At 38.3% G+C, this 21,478-nt stretch overlaps 1 protein-coding gene across 1 annotated transcript; it reads right to left on the bottom strand.

Annotated features, from left to right (window-relative positions):
* Positions 1 to 2,056: 2,056 nt before the first annotated feature.
* LOC123864926 lies at positions 2,057 to 20,653 on the bottom strand. Its single transcript, XM_045905690.1, has 20 exons — positions 20,598 to 20,653; positions 17,640 to 17,784; positions 14,254 to 14,337; positions 14,012 to 14,149; positions 13,514 to 13,656; positions 12,715 to 12,914; positions 12,140 to 12,301; positions 11,481 to 11,631; positions 10,921 to 11,077; positions 10,151 to 10,261; positions 9,454 to 9,563; positions 8,841 to 9,115; positions 8,145 to 8,374; positions 5,823 to 6,047; positions 4,988 to 5,136; positions 4,307 to 4,438; positions 3,397 to 3,524; positions 2,770 to 2,947; positions 2,664 to 2,670; positions 2,057 to 2,508 (listed from the first exon to the last, which is right to left on the bottom strand). Exons 2-18 carry the CDS (start codon positions 17,775 to 17,777, stop codon positions 2,874 to 2,876), a joined length of 2,607 nt encoding a protein of 868 aa, XP_045761646.1. The 5' UTR covers positions 17,778 to 17,784; positions 20,598 to 20,653; the 3' UTR covers positions 2,057 to 2,508; positions 2,664 to 2,670; positions 2,770 to 2,873.
* Between the last annotated feature and the right edge of the window lie 825 nt (positions 20,654 to 21,478).

Here is a 21,478-nt window from a genome sequence, read left to right as displayed (position 1 = left end):
TCCTTAGCACCACTAATATATTTTTAACATTCCGTTAATATGGATTCCGTACCTATTATAAATTTAATTTTACGGATTTTTTTAAAGTCATACATAAAAAATATTGACTTGGGTAAATAATAATCATATTTTTGTAGTGCGTCTGGTTATGGTCAGAAGCCTTGGTGGGCTTCACCGGTATCATATTTATTATCTGTTAAACTATTGTATAATTAAGAACTATTTTATTTATTAATATCTATAGCAGCTTTCACATTGAGCACTATAAAACATCCCTTCGCCCAAATACCCACTTGCACATAGCAATCGAGGCAAGATAAAAATGTATCAAATCACGGAATAATAACAGAGATTTTTTATTTAATCGTTGTATTATCGTTCTCATTTTTTTTAATAGTCATCATCAAGACATTTGATTCGTAAAATATTCGTCAGAAAAAGACATCAAACTTAACTATGAAGACTGACGGCCGTATTCACAATCATTACTATGAGGTCTCACAGTGCGCTCAAACGCATAGTGTAGGTTCCACCAATCACATCATTGTAAAATGTCGTGACACAGTCATCTGATTGGTGGAACCGACACTGTGCGTTCGAGCGCACTATGAGACCTCATAGTAATGATTGTGAATACGGGTGTCAAACATTAAGCCAAAAATACTTTCGTGCTTGTCCCCCTAATGAATTCCCTGTTAGCAAATTCAAAGGTGATTTAAAACACACGCGCAAAATTGTTTTAAACAATTTAATAGATTAGAAAAATAAATTGCACGCCTTGCCTCGGCCGCTAGGTTTTTACATTCCATAAAATATTTACAACTAAATATAAAAAGACATTTCACTGGCAGTATAAGAAAAAAAAATGTATATTAATAGGTAATAAAATTTTTGAGATAAAATTATATTTTCTTGCATTTATTATGCTCAGAAAGGTAAGCAAGTTTTTGTGATAGTAAGTATATCGAACGTTAAATTTTGGCACAATGTTAGTTTGATCATGTACTAAGCAAAAAAATATTTCAATATTATTTACCTATATTTTTACAGGTAGGTAGTTTTGTAATAATACCTATCGTTCAAACTAAGAACAGGGTTGTCAATGACATCTACCTATCTGTGAACTGTAACTTGAAAAGTATTAAATAGGTAGCAACGGTTTGCAAGAAAAATAATATGGATGTGTACGTACTTAAAACAATTTTCTTATATTGAAATCTATTGAAAACACGATATTAAAAATATATTGAATATAATATAATTTTCCAGCTAAAACGTCACAATATGTGGTGGAAAGTCATTCCTGTTCTTAGTTTAAAGGCATTAGGTAAAGTTTAAAGGCATTTAAAGGCATTACAATGAAAATTATAATATGTAGATAGGTATGTTTATGAACGAGATCTTGCGGATCCCATACCACAAGACGAAACAAAGAGTCGCCGAGTTTTCAAAATGTATTGAAAATGCGTGAGACGTCAGAATTTTCGTCGAAGGCGGCTCTTGCCCTATCTTGCGGCCATACCTTGGCCATACATTTTCGCCTTATACCCAAAATATACTCGGAGATTTTATACTAAACTAATACTAAATTATTGGAAGAAATATAATGGCTTCTTATGGGAATGTGCAATTATCACATTTATTTTACACGTATTATTTAAAATAACTAAAGCCCCGGTCATACTGAACGCGTCGCGACGACAGGACATCGTGCCAATCAGCTAATAGCGTGAATAAAAGTACCAGAGCTTCAAACTATGTAGTAATTTAGGTACGTAAAGGTAATAATTGTTTTCGTCTTGTATTGCTTTTGTATGCATTTACAAAATATGATGCATATTTTCAAATTATTAAAAACATCGTTATGTTTCTACTATGGGCGTAGGAAACCTTGTTTAAAATTTTCCAACGATGAAAGGCCACATTGAACGTTGGACATTTAAAAGCTAGCAATTATCCGGTTTTTATATCAAGGATATTAGAAAAAACCGGACAAGTACCAGTTTTTCTTGCAGTATTATGGAGGTGGTCCATAAATAACTTTTGTTTTTTTTAATTTTAAAAACACTTTTTAAAAGTTTTTATTAATTTTGTCTTAAACGTATCTAATAAAATGGACGGACTTACAAAATATGACAAGATTTTAAGTACATTCTCAAAAACACTCCAACTTTCATTTTCTAGTCGAACAACTGTTTTTTTATGCCTTTTGAGTTCATACATAATTGACACCATCTAATCTGTATAAATTAAATTCATACAATCATTATACTATCTGGCATCCTATCAACATAGGCAGTGGAAAATATCACTTTTTATTGTATAACCGTGCATTTACGTATTCGTCTTCGCGCCCCGTCTCGACATTCGCTGATAATTTCATTCGCATAATCTCTACACGCGAGAGCGATAATATGAGATCGCAGACAAATGTGTGAATAGACTTCTTGCTTCCCATCTTGCGTCTAGGTCTCGCCGCCCGGCCCGCGCGATTTTGTAAATGCACCTTTTTTTACCCCCGACCCAAAAAGAGTGGTGTTATAAGTTTGACGTGTGCATCTGTATATCTGTCTGGCATCGTAGCTCCTAAACTAATGAATCGATTTTAATTTGTTTTTTTTTTTTTTTAATTTGAAAGGTGGCTTGATCGAGAGTGTTCTTAGCTAAAATTCAAGAAAATCGGTTCAGCCGTTTGAAAGTTATCAGTTCTTTTCCAGTTACTGTAACCTTCACTTATCGGGGGTGTTATAAATTTCTAATTTACACTTGTTATCTCTTCATTTTTAAACATTAATTATTTCATTATCGCGGTTGTTTTGTACAAAACCAGAATGTTCGAGTTACGGATTAAGTTGTTGACTATTTATTTTGTCTTATTCCCTCCATTCCCTTGAGGCTTGGAATGTACGCACTTCGGATGATGTGAAGGTCGTGAGTCCTTGAGGACCTGAAATACAGATTAAACAATCAGACAAATATACAAAAAACTTCTATAAAATAAGTATTGCTAGTTGCAACTGGTTAAGCTAGAAACTTGGGATTGACCGAATTTAAGGTCCGAATCAGGCTATTTCGTTTCCTTCGAGCCACACAGTCAGGATTGGAAAAAAAGTTTAAAACATAATTAAAAACTTTGAAAAACTTTAATAAACTCTAAAAACGGTGTCAGTTAAGCCAACATTAGTATTGAGTAATCAAGTTAAGACCGTACTTTTTCTCAATCGAGTTGTTTATGGAAGGATTTGAGAGCCATGAAAAAAACTCTACAATTATTATGTGATTACTGAAAAGAGGTCACGACCCGCAGCAATGAGTTACTGGAAATTTCTAAGGGTTGACGAAAACAATGTTAATTTTGTATTGTCATTTTTTTAATTTTACTATCGAACTCCTTACCTCTCATTCTGCGGCCGGGTGTAGGGGTTACATCGCCTTCGGGTGCCGTCCAACTCTCCATCAACTCAGTCGCAGAACGCGCAAGAGACGGTTGGCTCACGGACCGATGAAGGGAGTGACGCCAGGATCTACGAAATACAAGGTGTTAGATAATATCCGTAGCATCCTGAGAAGCTGAGGTTAAAAATCAATGTTTAGATGTACAAAAAAAAACGAGCCTCGTAGTGTGGGAGATATGAGGGCTTGAAGAATTTGTTTAAAACTCCAATGTAACAACCCTGCAAACAGCTGATCGCGGAAATGAACTAGTAAAACGCCTCTGTGAACTCGAAGGACCGTTTGAACGTTTGTCAAATAAGTGGCAGAGACAACGAAAGAACGGCATGGCACTATGGCACTAACTATTTGGTATTCTGGTTGAAGGTAGTCGCATTTACTTTCGTCGTCATAGCATCTTCCAAGTAAGGTGCCCGCCAACACCTCCGAGGGTATGTCCGCTTGCTCTCGCGTCTTCTATCATCTATTATATCTATCTTCTATCTCTTATATATATATTTTTCCTCTCGTCTGGCCACAAAGATTAGCCAATGTCAAGTTTGTAGTTATTTACAAGTTAGGGAAACTATATAAGTATGGACTTCGTCTGTGCCGGCGTTCGCCGACACACACGCGGCGCCCCCTTAGAGCGTTTCCCACTCAGTTCCGACATGGTTCCAGCATCAAAAAACACCAGTGAAACACAAAAACCGGCCACATATAACAAAATAAACACTCCATAAGGCACCGCACGCGCGCCAGCAAACGCTAACACAGACGAAGTCCCTTATATATTATAATATATTATATACTTATTATATTATATCTTCTATCTCTAGTCTTCTATCACATCTGACATCGATGATCTACTTACGGGTTCTGGTTGTAAGGGTGGTCGGAATCACTGTCGTCGTCATAGTATCGTCCTAGCAAGGTGCCCGCCGACACCTCCGAGTGCGTGTCCGCTTGTTCACGTGCGTAGTCTACCATCATCTCTGACATCGATCTGGAGTAGAAAAAATGACATATTATCTTATGTTTTTTTATTCTGAAAATGTTACAATGAAACTTTTAATTCATCAAGTATTCTAGCGTTATCTAATTACTCTGGGGATATGGCAGTTTTTTTTATTAAACCCATATCCCTACCCCTTATCGGTTTCTACACGGCATCGTATCGGAATGCTAGATCGCTTGGTGGCACGGCTTTGCCGGTATGGTGGTAACTAGTTACGGCCGTAGCCTTCCACCAGACCAAACCGGCAGTGCGATTGTGTAAGGTTTAAACCTTATTTTTTTCATTTAAAGTCTTTTTATACCTATGTATGTGTCAGCCCCATTATAATCTTAGTACATAAAAAAAACACAATTCTTAACCAAACAAAATGAACAATATCATAAACAGAAAAAATAAAAAAATAAACAAAAATCTAGAAATTATGAATTCCCAAATTGCTCCTGCCGGAAATCGAACCCGGAACCTACTACTTAAAAGACCACTGCGCTCACCATTGCGCCACGGAGGTCGTCATATACATAAAACATCAGTTATTACCTCATGTCATGGTGGTCGCTGCGGTAGGAGGACCGCCTGGAGCGCTGCGGCTCGCGCAGCGATGTGGCGTCGCTGTCGTATTCGTACAGCGTTGGCAAGGAGCTGCGACGCGAACGGGATTCCCACTCGGATTTCTTGCGGTAGCGGTTCTGTACAATTTAAACAAAAATCTAAGAAAGCGGTTGTTAGCGTTGCAGTATATTTACTCTTATCTCGAGCAGAATTCTGAAGTGTTAGTTCTATGAACGAAGTGCTGGCTAAAATTGAAGGTGACTACCGTCTTCTGGAGATACCATAAAAAAACCGCACCACTCACTCTACCACATGGTGGTGTGGAAATGAGTTATTTGGCCAAAACGAGTGTTAGAGTGGACTTTGTGGCGCTCGTTCGCTAAAACTATTGAATCTACAAAAAAATGTGACTACACAAGTTGTAGGAAATTGTCTCTAGCTTAATTGTTACATAGCCATTTTTATCGTAAAATGAGTCAGAAAGAAGTTATCGTCAAAAAATTGTTTTTGGACGCCATTTTTCCAAGATGGCGGAGCGAGCGGCAAAGATATGAGGTGATAAAATAAAAATTCAGAAAGAGCACGTCAAATCTATAAAACCACCAATATGTAAAGTAAATGTACAAGTTAGAATTTTATTATAAGTATAGATAACGGGTACATACCACGATTAAAAACACCAAAATCGGCAGTTTAAAACACCAAATTATAGTATACCAAATAATACCACCAAATAATAGTGGTATGTACCAGTTATCTACAGTATAAAATATCGTTAAACCTCAAAATAAGCTTAAAATCATCAGTAAGACCTGACTCGTACCTTGGGTTTATCTGGAGGCGGCGCCAGTATGCGTATAATGACCTCCCATTTGGGCGGGTCGTACAACGGAGCAAAGCGGTGGTCGTGCGCCACTCTTGTGAAGTCTTCCCGAGTGGAAGAGCGAGCCAGTTCACGACGCAGTGTGCTCTCGTGGGTGATCAGCTCGCGCCAACGGAGACGTTCCTCGCGGGTGAGTCGGTATGAACGTTCGGTTTCTGAGAGCACCTGGTAAAAATGGACATAATAATATGCATTAGCTTTGGAAGAATTTTCGCGGACGGACAATCCCAAGTGACTAAATGGGAGCAGTTGAACACAAGATTGTGTTCTGTGGAAAGGCTTGTAAGAAGCCTTTATCCATCATTGGGCGTCTATCGGTCTATCATTGACATTAACAGCTTGTTTATATAACAGCTACAGGAAATGTACTTAGATGTAAATGTACTTGGTGGGCAAGAGGCTTTTTACCAACAAGATAATCTGAAAATCGAAATTTGTGTAAGACGAAAAAAGTTTAAGCAACCAAAAGCCGCTGATAATAATTTATCCATGATTTGCAATGAAATATTTTCGCAGGTTTTCAGTACAAAAACTGTCATAACGCCCAATTTATTTTTGGTTAAACGTCACTCCACATTGATGAAACCGGCACTTAGTGGTTTTTAACGAATTATTAACATTAAACAATGACTTTCTAAGCATGGACACATCACGGCATACAACACAAGAGCCCAAACATGGCACACGTTTTTAAATTCACCCTATGTAGCTTCAACTGCTCCATTTATACATTCCCGCTAACATTCAAGTCCTGTAAACTAACCTCAGTGATTAATCCGCAATGTAAATCGATTATTGTACTCGAAGCTGAATAAGGTGATTTTAGAAGCAAACTTGAACAAAAAATGGAATGGAGTAGTGTAGCACTATTAATTTTTGTTATTTCTTTGAGAGATTTTTCGTTTTTGTAAATATGAAACTATTATACTATATCTATATCTACTATATACTATTCTGCTCGTGCTGATTCACTGACTGACTGACTGACTGACTGACTCATTTGATCACCTCTTCTGTAAAATTTTGTATGTTTTTTTTTACCGATGGTATAGAGGACAAAAAATGATTCGGAGGAAAAATATGGATAGAGCTGATGATTGAGGATTTCGGTGAGGAGCACGGCCAGGGTATTGAAGATAGGTGGGGGGTGCTCGAACAAATGTCACTCAGAACTTCATCCAATTGACAGGGAGCTGAAAAATAAAACCAAAATGGCGGATTCAAGATGGGCCTTGAATCAAGATGGCCAAAGGCCTCCCACCAGCCGACCTAAACCAATTAAGAAAATCTCAATCGGCCCAGCCGGGAATCGAACCCGGGACCCTCGTCATACAAATCCACCGCGTTACCACTGCGCACTGGAGGTCGTCAAAAGATCTATCTATACATATAATAAAATTGTAGAAAAGTGGTGTCTGTACAATGGAAATATATAAAAAAAAGTAGCAGGGGTTGTTAATAATAACAACCCCTGCTACTTTTTTTTTTATCGATGCCGAACCCGAAATTGTAATTAATTTTTTTTTTGTCTATTTGTCTGTGTGTTTGTGCACGCTAATATCAGAAACGGCTTATTCGATTTAGATACGGTTGTCACTAATATATTGTAGTAAGCTTCACTTAACATTTAGTATTTATTTCATGTCAATCGGTTCATAAATAAAAAAGTTATGTCAATTTAAAGAATCACGGCGAACATTTTTAACGTACAGATACACGCCTCGCGCCTGAGCGTCCGTGGCTATATAAAGCGCGCTGAGAGCTATTCCACGCGAACGAAGTCGCGGGCACAGCTAGTAATAAAATAAATGTGATACAATAATGGCCAATAGATTTTACATTGAACAAAAAAAAGCTACTCCACAGTTTTGTTTTTCCGACATTCGTGACGCGCCCTTCCATCTGTCTCTTTCCGATGTGCGTGAGAGAAAGGAATGGGAACATTGTAAATAATTTTAGATATTTCTAGTGTTTTCAATGGTTTTACTAAATATTTTACACTTTTTCGCATGTTATCTTACGTAAATAAAATTAACTTACCGGTGGTAAGTCACACCATCTCTTTTCTGCGTCGTTAACGTATTATTTTGGCACTTTTTGATCGCGCATTTAGGCGTCTTGACAGCTTTGCAGTCAACATGCGACTAATGAAGAAAGTGTGCTTACACCGAGTATAAGCACACTTACTTGGTCCCTTGTTATGCGCGCCAGTGCGATGTCCTTGCTTAGAAAGTCATTGACATTAAAAGACCATTTAAGTACCTCATCTTGTGCCTCAGTCTTCAGCACCCTGGTCAGCACACTCCAGTTGACTGGTACAGGTGGCGCTGGTGTTGGATCAGGCACGTCTTCATCATCCTCCTCTCTGTACAGGGGGTTACGCGCTGGCGGCAGCTCGGGCAGGAGCGGAAGGTCAGCAGACATTGATGGCTGGTACACTTGGCCTGTCTGCTTGATTAATTCAGGAGAAAATAGATCTGGACCTCCTTTGCCTACAAAAAAATTGTGTGGAATTAGAAGTAATTCAAAATATAAACAAGAGAAAAAACAATAAGTAGGTACATGAATTCTGAAGAAACAATTAAATTGTAACCCAAGAAATTAAAAAAAATTGACGATATAAAACATACATCACATACCAGTCATGCAATCTAAGGAAGAAAAGATCGGGACACAGTAATTTGGGCAGTTGATAATAATATAGGGTCTAGTTTTGATAAGTATGTAGAAAAATATAGGTACCCCTTTTGTACTATAAAAAATCATTTTCTATTTAAACTCGATCTGATTTCTGGTTGGAGTGGGTGAATGAATGAAAAAATGAATGTTGGTGGCACGCTCTTGAAACCCGCTAAAGACTGATAGATTAGATTCGATTGGATGACTGATTGAGATAATATTTACATTGAGGACTTATAGGTACACCTACTATCAATAAACTAAATCGTTTTTAGTTACCAATAAACTTATGTGGTGGCAGTGACATTGGAACTCTTTCCATCTTCGGTGTAAGAGTCATGCCTGAAGCACTGCTTATATCGGAGAAGTTCTCCCATTGTGCTTCAGGTAATGTATGGTTTCGTATTGTGACGTCAAACTGTGGCGGTGGAGGTGGCACCTGTCGGTATTCGGTCACCAGACGTTTGTGACGCTCGATGTCTTCGATTGTCTTCTTTTCGGTGATTGTTCGGAGGAATACGTCGTCTACTACGTGTGAAGTTATTTCGGGTTTTCTGTAACAAGAATTACGAGTATTTTTTTCAGTATAAAATTTTCATTGAGGGCATCTTATTCCTTTTTTATCTGCCTAATTAATTATTTTGGTCTGATAAATGAAGACGCATACTAAATGAAACGTTAAAAGACTTTTAATATACTTGTTGGTCCCTTGGTCCTTTCTCGATTCAGCGTATCTAGCATGGATTAATCATCTCCACTAATTCTGGGCAATGAACTACTATAAACCAGACTTTGCCCAATAAATTTTTCTATATGGTTGTCTAGCTTAAACCAGTCTCAAGTAAATTAACAGAAATCTTACCCAACAATAAAATCAATTATTATTTCTCACCGTGCTGGCATGATGGGTGTATCTGAGATAGGCTCGAGGCTTTCCATGAGCGTTTCATGTTCCTCTGTTTGAAGACGCTCCGTCATCATTGGTGGCGGTGGGGGAGGTTTCTGGACCAAGAAAAATTTCATTAAATTAAGTTTAACTATTACTGGTAATTAAATAAATGGCTTTGACACATGACTGTGTGTCTTGATGTAAGCTGTTTAAGCTTAAGCAACTATAGGCAAATAGCTAACAAGGATGATTTTACTTTCTATATCTACTACCTCTTTAAGATTTAACTGCAATCCTTTATAGTTATAGTCCCAACCATATCAGTTGATCCAACTATATCTAACTCGGCACCATGTAAGAATTTTCGATATGTGGGTACTAACATTTTGATATTTATAAGATAGGTGGCTTTTATATTATTTTTTCTAAAAGTGCATTCACATATTCGAATGAAGGGCGAGACGAGATACGAAATGGGACGCGGAACTTTTGTTCACACATGCATCTCTGGCCTCAACGCGCTGTAGCGAGATTATGCCAGACATTTCAAGAGTGGTGAAGGCGAATATGTATATGCACGGTAATAGCAATAAAGGAACTGATTTAACTTACGTAACAGCATCTGCAAATTATCTATCAAGCAAAACCGTCACCAAAACAAGAAATTAATGAAAACACAGGGAAGTGTGTAATGTAAAACCTTGATATGGAACATTCTGGCGTGCGACCTATCGGTGACTTCGGTGACCGAGTGGGTGTCCGTCATCTCGGTGTTGAGTGAGGCGATGGAACGTGGACGACGGGCCCATTCCTGTTTGATGTGCATATTATGGACAATGTTAATAGAATGACGTGTTTAACAGACGACTTTGTTGAATTAGTTAATTTAAATACTTATAAAAATGACTGTTAATTAATCTTATTAAAGAAATCAAAGTGAAAGATAAAAGAAGATTATCACACAAAACAGGTGAACATACAAACATACAATCTTAGTCTTGAGTTAGATAAAAACATTAATGTTACAAAACTTCGAAAGAATCACTCGAACCACTCCATAAGTTTCAATTTAGTAACGTTTATTTGTGATTGTTAGAGCAACTGTGCAATCAATAAGAATAGTAGAAGTGTGTACTCAATTCACAAAATTAATTTACTTTCACCAATGCTTCTGATAACGTAGTTAAATTTTCAAAATCTTCCTCGCTGTCTTTAGACAATTGCAATCAGATTTGGATTTGTTTCAAAGAAATGTTTAAATTTAAAAAAAAAAAAAAAACAATTTTTTGGTGGTTCCAGTCAAGGTTTAATAAAAATAATTTTTTTTCCAACCCTAATTGCAATTCCGTTTTCATTAGACAACGATTTTTAAACACTATAAAGATTTGTAAAGAGCTATTGATAGACTCTACCAAACTACATAACACTACGGAATCTATGATAGTCTTTTCGCCTATCAACTTCACATACCTGTCTTTCGCGGTTGACTTCAGTGTAAAGTGCAGGCGGTCGTGGCGGTCGTTCAGGTGGTATGGCGTGAGCTGCTCGCGCTGGTAAAGGCAATGCTGCCGGTGAAACTGTGCGTACTGATTCTTGCCGCTCGTGCTCTTCTAGCATTGTTGTTTGTCTGCATAATAAGATGAAAGTTAATAATAAGAATTACGATGCACTAATTACCTTAAGGGCTACGCAATGTCATCTGGATCTAAAACATAATGCCTTCCTCACAAGATTTCGACAACGGCGGCCAGTTTCAGCTGATACTATAGCCGTGTACGCATGAGATATTATAGTGCACAAGAGTGCGCTCAAACACAGGTGCACTATCTATGTCTTTACTCAAATCTGATACAAGCGTTGAGAAATCTGAAGCACGGTCGTAAGTCAATAAAATTAAAATAATGATGAACCTACAAAATATGTTAGGGGTTACACAAGGACGTCATCTAGGTCCCCTAATATACTTAAGGTTTAATGGTAATTGAAATAACATAGCTCATTAAATAATACTTAAAATAATCTTCACGTACCTCATGCTTCCACCATCAACTTCAGTGGTGGTTATGGTAGAGATGGGAGACGGAGGTGCAGGCGGTCGCTGCACTCTCACTCGCACGTCAAACGCCGGTGGTACGCCTGCGTGCATACGGGAGTTACTCGCTTCGTGAGATTCGTTGTAACCTGTTAGTGAATGGTAGTTAGGAATGATGATAAAGTCTCAGAATTAATAAATGTTACAAAATATTACATGTTGTTTTAATAATGTTCATTTTAGATATAGAATTCTTGCTAGTAAATCATTATATTTTAGTAGAGATAATATTACTATTTAGTATAAAAGCAATAGTTAAAATAAAAACTAAGCATTTCAACTATTAATGCACTAAACAAAAGCATAATTATTCTGTTCGACTAATATTCTCTGTATTCTTTAGGCATCTTTAAAAATACAGCGCTCGCAACCTTTATTTTGAAGTATAACTTCTTTTGAGACGTTGACAGTAACTCAAATCTTTTTCGGACGTACGTTCCAAGAACATTATTTCTGTTTTGAAATGTTTTCGTATATAAAATGGCTGCCAAACAGAATAGCTGTTTAAAGGCCGCCATCTTTTATCTGCTACACCGTCAAAGATGTTTTACTTCAACTGCGCGGGAAGACACTTATTTTTAAGCACTTATCACTCACCCTCACTTTGATATTCATCAATCATGAACGCCTGGTTGGTATGACCATGGTCAGCTTCGCTCGGAGTCTCGGACGGGTAGTCAGACGGTATTGTATCAGAGGCCACACTAGCGCTCTCTGCCGCTACTGGATAAACTGGATGTGCTCGAGGTATCTTTACTTCTATAATAGTAAAAATAGGTTTATGAATATTTTTTTTTTAATTCTATTACAAGATAGTCTTGACTGCAATGTCACCTAGTGGTAAGTGATGATGTATTCTAAATTAGAAGTAGAGAAACTTGAAAGTGGTGAGGCGTTTTATTAAACCCATATCCCTCTATCGGTTTCTACTCGGTATCGTATCAAAACGCGAAATCACTTGGCGGCACAGCTTTAGGCTTTACAGGTTTTTTACTCTACTCATGCAAAAAATCACGTCGATCTCTTGCTCTTTTGTGACTTAATTGACGGACAAATCAGCAAACCAATAAAAAATCAACAAACCCTCAAATAACACACTTTTGCATCTATAATATGGGTAGTGATTGAGTCCTGGAAAGCTTCTGTTTAACCTGTGATTCTAAATATCTTACCTTGAATGCTCTCTCTGCTAATGATAGAAGCAGAGGAATCATCGATAAGTCGCCGTGGAGCTGGCAGCGCCCTCCTCCTCAGACAGAGGTATGACACTCCAAGACCCAGAAGCAGCAGCGTGAGGAACAGGATCGCACAGATGATCAGCAGGATAGAGGTGCCCGCTAGTGGGGCTGGCAGTGGCCCTCTTGGGTCTGGCCTAAGGACAGAATATAATAATAATAACAATACCGTATATATCATATGATACCGTACCTAGAACTTCGTGAGAGCTGAGACGGAGAAAAAACGGAAGAATCTCGATCTGACTCACGAGGCTACTGACATGTGGCATATGGGGTCCACTGAAACCATCCCAATCGTCATATTATCTGCGAATGGGTTGATCCCAGTCAGCCTCCCTCACAATCTGAGGCGACCTGGGTTCCGTGGCAGTTCGCTCACTGACAGGAAGCAGAAATCAATGTTTGCTAGACTCGGCTAGGATAGTCCACCGATTTCTCTGACCCCCTGTCGTTCGGTCTCCCCTGCCGGGGGTAATCCTCCGCCCGGTGCAAATATGTATTTATGTAACGTATGTTTCATTTAATTTTACGTATGTAAGTGTATTTATTTATCTAGTTAGCTTTTACATGTATTTATCTTGTACATATTTTGTACTCCCGAACGAATTCCCGCCACGGCGGCGGCCAATCTCCATGAAAATAAGTCAACTGCGCGGGAGGTATTATTATAGTGCACAAGAAGGGTGTCAACGTTCACGGTTTTTTCGCTGTTCTGTTCTCTGTACAAACTCACACAGGGTTGATGAATGGATTCGGCGCCGCGACGACCTTGGGCGGCGGGTAGCGGCAGACGATTGTGATGACCTCGTCTCCATCCATCTCCAGGCCCGGGTGGAATCGCACCACGATGTTGTTCGTGAACACTCGGAGAGGGTCCTGAAATGATAGGTAAGGTTTTTTAATTATTCCTATACAAGCCTTTGAATGCGATCTCACCTAGTGGTAAGTGAAGATGCAGTGTAGGATGGTAGCGGGCTAACTGGAAAGGGTATGGCATTTTCATTTAAGCCCATACCCCTGGATATGGCCACCTAATTCAACTTAGAGAAAGCAGTAATCCATACTAATATCATAAACGCGAAAGTGTGTCTGTCTGTCTGTCTGCTACCTTTTCACCGATTCTGACGAAATTTGGTACAGGGTTAGCTTATATCCCGAGGACGGGCATAGGCTATTTTTTATTCCAGAAAATCAAAGAGGTCAAAATTAAGGCTGTGCGCTGAACTCTTACCTGTTTGGTGCCACATCCCTTCAGTGGCAATTCTAGTTTGTAGGAAGTAGCACCCTTGCCTGATACCTGGCATGCTGAATGGCGATCGAAGTCTGCGTACGCTATACCGTAGAATTTCTCGTGGAACTTCAGCTCGATCTGAAAAATAGGATGTAATATAATATTTAATACTCTTGTCATTTTATCTTGGCTAAGTGCCGTCTGTTTAGAAAGCATATACGAGTGTTTCTTTAAAATACTACCTGCATGGATCCTGCAGCGCAATTGAGAGTTGCTCGTGTTCTGTTCAAGAAGATAACCGGGCTCAGGTCATCTAGTTGAGTCACCTGCGAAAAAAGGTTTTAAGTATTGCATTAGATGATCAACGTTATTCCTTTGCTTGCGTGGATAAGACTTGAAAGAATAGCACATCCATGGACTTGCAACAAAAAAAAAATTATACATATTATGTAACTAGCGGGACTAATGCATTGTTGTAGTGTTTTTCTTTCTTAATTCTCTTGTCACTATAACAAGATGCGGCTGCTTCCTCTGATGTAGTGTTTTATTGGTTTAGAACCGCATTATTGCCTTTCTAATGAAAAGTGTTTTCGGTTGGACGGTATCAAAGTATATATCCTATACTTTATGATTGTCACTTGTGGAATTTGTAAGATAATGTAATGAAGTAATACTAATGAGTGTTCCAAACGCGCTCAGATCTGAGAAGAAGCCCAGAACAAACTCAGGTATGTGTATAATTTTTTCTTTAAGTATTTTTCCCCATTGAATCATAGGGTCTCTCAATATATTTTTAGAAATGAATCACTGCGCGGCCCATGGGAATCCAAGAGTGATAAATCAAACTTGCACTCTTGTGCCTCGGAGCCCAAAAATGTTTAAAATGTATTCTATATTTAGTTGGTGCGCCGTGTGGCCGTGCCTTGCCATAAATCTATACAGCTAATTATTGGCCTTCGGCAGCGGCCATCGGCTGCGCGTTTCCATTTACATACGTCATAAAATTAAGGGCAGATGGTGACCAACTAAAAGAGGCTCTACGAATATCTACGAGTTATGAGTTCTACTTTTACAGAGTAAATTTTGGTTAGCGAGTGAAAATCTTTTCAAGTGTGTACCAGCAAACATGGACCTCCGCGTTTCTCATCCATCCGCTCCCCGCTACCTTCTTCTTGAAAAGATCAATATCCAGCAGTGGACGTATACAGGCTGATGGATTGGATTGGAATGAAAAACAAGAAAACCCGTAACATACTTTTTAAACGATGAATGATTCTCTTATTAAAATAGACCCTGTTTCAAGAGATATAATATGCTTAATATCTATCTCCTAATTTATATCAGATCATGCAGGATTTAGCAAAATTTTCTGCAAATAACATTTTGTCGGATTTTTCAAAAATAAGAGGCTTCAGCTAGCGAGTCGCTTGAAGCCATAGAAAAATTTGAGATTCAAAATTTACTTCGAAATAGTTTTGAATTTCATATAGAGACTACTAAAAACTTTTTGATTGTAAGAATCTCCATACAAAAACTTTTTTTTTTCGATAATAATCGTGACGTATCGTGAAATGGAACCCCACACGGCCCTACAGGGATTTTATCTATAATAGCCGTCCCCATCAGCTCGTTGAAACATCCACCACAATGCGCTGTAAACATTGTGAATACTATGTTGTAGTCAATAATTACCTTATTGGTAAACTGTAACATGTCCAGTACTCGCAACTTTTGTTTGTTCCTATGTAACAAGTCCACCACGCTTGAAAGTAGGTACCGCAGTTCTCGTCCCGAAAGTTAAAAGTAATCAATTTTAACGTGGACTTGGCACGGATGTGACTCATAACAAATAATAATAATTAGAGCCATAGGTACCTGATTTATAAAAGAAACAAATACCACGGAGGCAAGTATCAGGCTCTAATATTATGTTCTTCACCTCTTCTATGTACCTACCACACCAAAGAGGTACTTGATAGTATATACTTGATAGTATGTGCGCATGGATCTGCATTTATAATTAATCTATACTAATACTAATAAATAAAATTGGAGTGTCTATCTGTAATTTCGAAATAACTACCACATATTAGGGTCATATGGTTATTTGAACGATACCATAACTGAATCACACGTTTTTAAAATTTTTGTCTGTCTGTCTGTCTGTCTGTCTGTCTGTCTGTTTGAAAAGGCTAATCTTTGGAACGGCTGAACCGATTTTGACGGGACTTTCACAGGCAAGTAGAGGATTGACCAGGGCGTAACATAGGCTACTTTTTTAACCGACTTTCAATAAGGGAGTTGTGTTTTTCTACCTATGTACACCGAAATCTCCGAGATTTCTGAACTGATTTGCGTCATTTCTTTTTTAATCGATAGAGGAACTTTGCGACATTGTTTCATAAAAAATTTGGAGTCCAACTCCTCAATCCTGATGCTGCAGGGGATCTGACCAATCTACGCGGGCGAAGCTGCGGGCATCAGCTAGTCTATACTAATACTAATAAATAAAATTGGAGTGTCTGTCTGTAATTTCGAAATAACTACCACATACTAGGGTCATATGGTTATTTCAACGATACCATAACTGAATCACACGTTTTTAAATTTTTTGTCTGTCTGTCTGTCTGTCTGTCTGTTTGAAAAGGCTAATCTTCGGAACGGCTGAACCGATTTTAACGGGATTTTCACATACAAGTAGAGGATTGACCAGGGTTAACATAGGCTACTTTTTTAACCGACTTTCAAGAAGGGAGTTGTGTTTTTCTACCTATGTACACCGAAATCTCTGAGATTTCTGAACCGATTTGCGTCATTTCTTTTTTAAGCGATAGAGGAACTTTGCGACATTGTTTCATAAAAAATTGGGATTCCAACTCCTCAATCCTGATGCTGCAGGGGATCTGACCAATCCACGCGGGCGAAGCTGCGGGCATCAGCTAGTTTTTATACTAAAGTTGCGCTTGTTGTGTGTGCACCATAAACGAGGAAGAATATGCAAGACAGTGCGTACGTTATTGCGTGAACTACAGGGTTTGATGCATGCGCTATTGCCAGCGAACATGAGGTATGCGCACAGGCATTCGCCTGTGTAGTTAGCGCTTGCATCTTACGCAAGTTGAAGGTGCACCAGTGTAGTTAGACCTATTCGGAGTGAGTTGGTTACATTACCTATTAGAAAGTAAGAAAAATAATTTATCACTGGGCACATCACAAAAAGGCCAAACAAACATTTTGATGGCAACATGCGAGTAAGCTAATTATTTTTTAGAATGTAGTCAGTATTGTTTATGGCTTGTTTATTAAGCGAAGAATTTCACTTTTTCATTGTTACAGCTTTTTATAGCGTGAATTATTTTAATTCTATCCTTACATCAGCCGTAAGCTCGTGAGAAAACATCGTAATAATTTAACCGTTAAAACTCAATAGAGGTAAGGAATCTAAATGATTGTAGGTTCCCTTCTGGACTATTATATCATGTTGTGATTTGTATTTTTAAGCCATCTTCAACAGTTTTGAAGCCGGTTCCACCGTTAGAGGCATAGCACAAGCTTTACTCTTAGTTGGAGGAGAAACGGGAATATTAGTTATGATAAACATGGCTAATATTCTTTAAAAAAAACTAACCTTGCCATCTAGCACCGTTTGTTCTGGCAGTTTGTCGACATCCCCCGTGTACTCGATGTTGTTGGCCTGCGAGCCGTAGTTGGACTGCGCGCGCGCAAGCGACAGCGCACAACACAAAATGCACCATAGTAGCGCCATCGTAGATCTGAAAAGAAAAAAATCTAATTAAGTTTATTTATTACTTTTTTAATAAAATAATTATTTTAATGCACTGATGGGACTGCCGATGTTTCAGAGATGTTCTTATAGTTCCGTACCCAAAGGCTGCCAGCGGGGCCAAAGTCAAAGTCAAAATCATTTATTCAAAGTAGGTACAATTGTACTCCTTTTGATGGTCGAAATTGTTAAATTTGTACGATATAGTGGTGATAATTAATTACGTAACTTAAAACTAAAGCTTCGAGGCCTTATTAATAAGCCTCCGCTATCCGTCCGTCTGTGCGTCTGTAAAAGGCAGATAATTAACTCTGAAAAGTTAGAGTTTCCTTAAGTTATCGCCACTTTTAGCGTAATTTAAAATAGTACTATTATAATTATTATGTCTATGGAAAGAGCGTTCGACAAAAAAATCTGACGCGATTCTTGTATCGTGGGATTGTTTTCTACTTTCTTGGCATAATGCACGTTGCATTGTATTTGATAATGAGGTCTTTTATATCACAAAGCACAGATTTTCTTTTTTTTACGCAAATAATGTATTCATTATCATCATCACCATAAATTCATCGCTGAATGCTACTGAGAACAGGTCTCTTTTGAGAACATTATGGGGAACTCTCAGGCATGTAGGTTTCCTCACGATGTTTTCCTTCGCCTTAGATTAAGCATTCACCTGTTGGAGCGTAGCGCAGACCAATCCAGTTTTAAAGCAAGCAATATAGAATTGTTTAAATCGGATATAATACCCAGCATATTTGGGAAAAATGATACCGACATCTTAAACGGCTGTCACTGTTTCTTTTCCTGTGTCTGTCGCGTAGCCCTGTCGGTAATTGAACCCAAAGCCTTCCAATTATAAGACCAGAGCGGTTACCACTTTGCCAAGGAGGTCATCAAACGCCATCCATTGCCAGCAAACGCCAGTTTTCCTTTCTTTTTCAAATTAACTTAATCAAATCGCCTGATGCCCAACAGCCAATAATAATAATTACAAAATATAATAACGACATTAATATTTAAATACATATCATTAAAGAATTGTACTGATAACATCTACAATCATTATTTTTCTGCACGCGTTGGTACAACGTAATGACATGGGCCATTAACTCATCTAAGACCCACCGCAGAAGGCCGATGAAACTCGGATGCTAGACATTTTCCACACCTCACCGGAATAAAGCTCGTATTTGCCAATTTTTCATCAGTAACCTATAATGTCTTTACGGCTATGTTCTCTAAATAAAAAATAAAAAAGATGTAATAAAACCGATAAAATTCAAGACAAGCGCAAAACTCGTCGACCTTCGATGACCATTCGGCGTATAATGGTGTATGAAGGAAGGGATCTTCGTACGATATTTCACACCATATTATGTGTTCTTCAAATTCCTACAGGCAATAGGTAACTAACTACGTTGATCAATAATTATTCTATACATATAGTGTTACCAAAAGGACGTTGCATCGCACGCGCTACATACGTGAGACCATCTTTACCGAGCACCCTAAAAAAATCAGTCCTATAAAACTTAGTAGGTAAAATATGACCTGATAAGATTTTAGACAGACATTTCAAAAAATCGAGTTAAAATGCGCTGAATCACAACACCCGATGAATCGGTGTAAAATCGGATAATACTTCTCGTCGTCTAGACTTTGTGGGATACAAAAACTCGATTTCATACAAAAAACGGTCGTCTGCGTTACATCTAAGCCGTCTTATTATAACTTATTTTTTAAATTGCACACCATGGGTAAGTACCAACTTGCAAATTAATACCCGCGGAATTATCTCTTCATTTTGCTTGTTCTAGACATGTTTTATAAACTGACAACAGATTTTTTTCACTTATGAGATTTTTATAATAGCAACTAGGTTTCAAATGATGATGGGGGAATGAATGGATCATAAATTAGAATTGTACGGTCCCATCTAAACGATGAATTCCTTAAATCGACTAGGATCTTCAGGTTTTCGCGGAAAACCCTTCACGGAGGTTTTCTTTATAACGTAGACGTCGCTCGTTAAGGACCTCCCTAGCGCAATAAGCTTACTGGGAAGACCCTGGTTCGATTACCTACCAGCTGGAGTAATATGGGAATTTATAATTTCTGAAAATAATTTTCTCTGGTCTGGTGGGGGCTTTGCATTCGATTAGGATTTCCTTGTCTGTAAAACGAAATTCTGATCTAGTGCGCAACCCCTCATGCAAATAGTACCTAATGCTATGACTTTTAGGCTGCTTCGGATCAGAATTCTCCGAGTATCAGATATAGTGCGTAAAGAGCCTTAGGTAGATAATTGATTAATTCGTGTGGATACAGCGAAATCACATGAGCAGATATGCGAAAGGCTAAAGCGGTGGGCGACCGGCGACGTCCTTGTCGAGATCACTCGAGATTATCCTTTCTCGCTAAATGTCATGCTCATTGCAAAGTGTCTTTTGTTTCTAACCCCCCGGCCCAAAAAGAGGGGTGTTATAAGTTTGACGTGTGTATCTGTCTGTGGCATCGTAGCTCCTAAACGAATGAACCGATTTTAATTTAAGTAATTTTTTTGTTTGAAAGGTGGCTTGGCTTGATCGAGAGTGTTCTTAGCTATAATCGAAGAAAATCGGTTCAGCTGTTTAAAAGTTATTAGCTCTCTTCTAGTTTTCTTATAGAGGTTTTTGTGTCGGGATCTTTTAAATTTTGAGTTATCTGTTAAAAAGATGTGTATCAAAAGGTGTGTATATATCGAACTTTGTGTCGAGCTAAAAAAATGTGAAATTGTATTACCCCGCACCCACTATGTACCTCTCGTGGGTGCTGCAGTCCCCGAACACCCACAGAGTAGGCGCCCGTAGCCGCAGAGTAAGTAGAATACCCGCAGAGTAAGAGTGGAAGTAGAATTTAAAACCAATTGAGCCCAGTCAATTAGGGGGTAATGAAAAAAGCTGGATAAAAGTAGTATTAGGTATTACATAAATATAGGTGCAAAAGCTGGTCTGGTACAAATTAAACGTTGAAACTTGAAAGCACGTCGAATAAGCTCTCGAATATTGAACTTTGCAAATCTCAAACTGTCGTGTGGGGCGCATTAAAATCCAAATTTATTGCCAGGAATGGCGTTTTGCGATATCTTGGGGCGTTGAACTTGGCTAAGGAAGTTTTTGCGCTTATGTTTTTTGCTTACATGCCTTATTTAAATATTCGGTCGATTACATACATAGATTAATAAAATTAATTGGTTTCCGAAAACATGATATAAAGGTAAAGAATCTGCAGATGTAATCCATTTGTATAGTCAAAATCCGTCAATACGCAAGCCTACAATAGTGAAATGTGCGTAGAGTATGTTTTACAATCGAAATGAATTCGATATCATGCACCGCCCACAACGGTAGAGATTTCGTTTCGCTAAATATGGAGCACCGGAATGTTTCTATGCTTTGTCGTTCACTGGTTTATAGATTTTACAAAGATGTTTGTGGACTTCGTCTGTGTTGGTGTTAGCTGGCGGGCGTGCTCTGCCCTTTTGGCGTGTTTTTTTTTGTTAAAACTGACTGGAAAGCGCTCTAAGGGGGTGCCGTGCGTGTGTCGGCGAGCGCCGGCACAGACGGGGTCCATACTTGTTGTTTAACTAACTTGTTACAAATAACTACAAACTTGACATTGGCTAATCTTTGTAAAGCCAG

This window comes from Maniola jurtina, chromosome 4 (assembly GCF_905333055.1).
Source record: "Maniola jurtina chromosome 4, ilManJurt1.1, whole genome shotgun sequence".
Classification (NCBI taxonomy): Eukaryota; Metazoa; Arthropoda; class Insecta; order Lepidoptera; family Nymphalidae; genus Maniola; species Maniola jurtina.
This window is presented reverse-complemented; position numbering and strand designations above follow the sequence as displayed.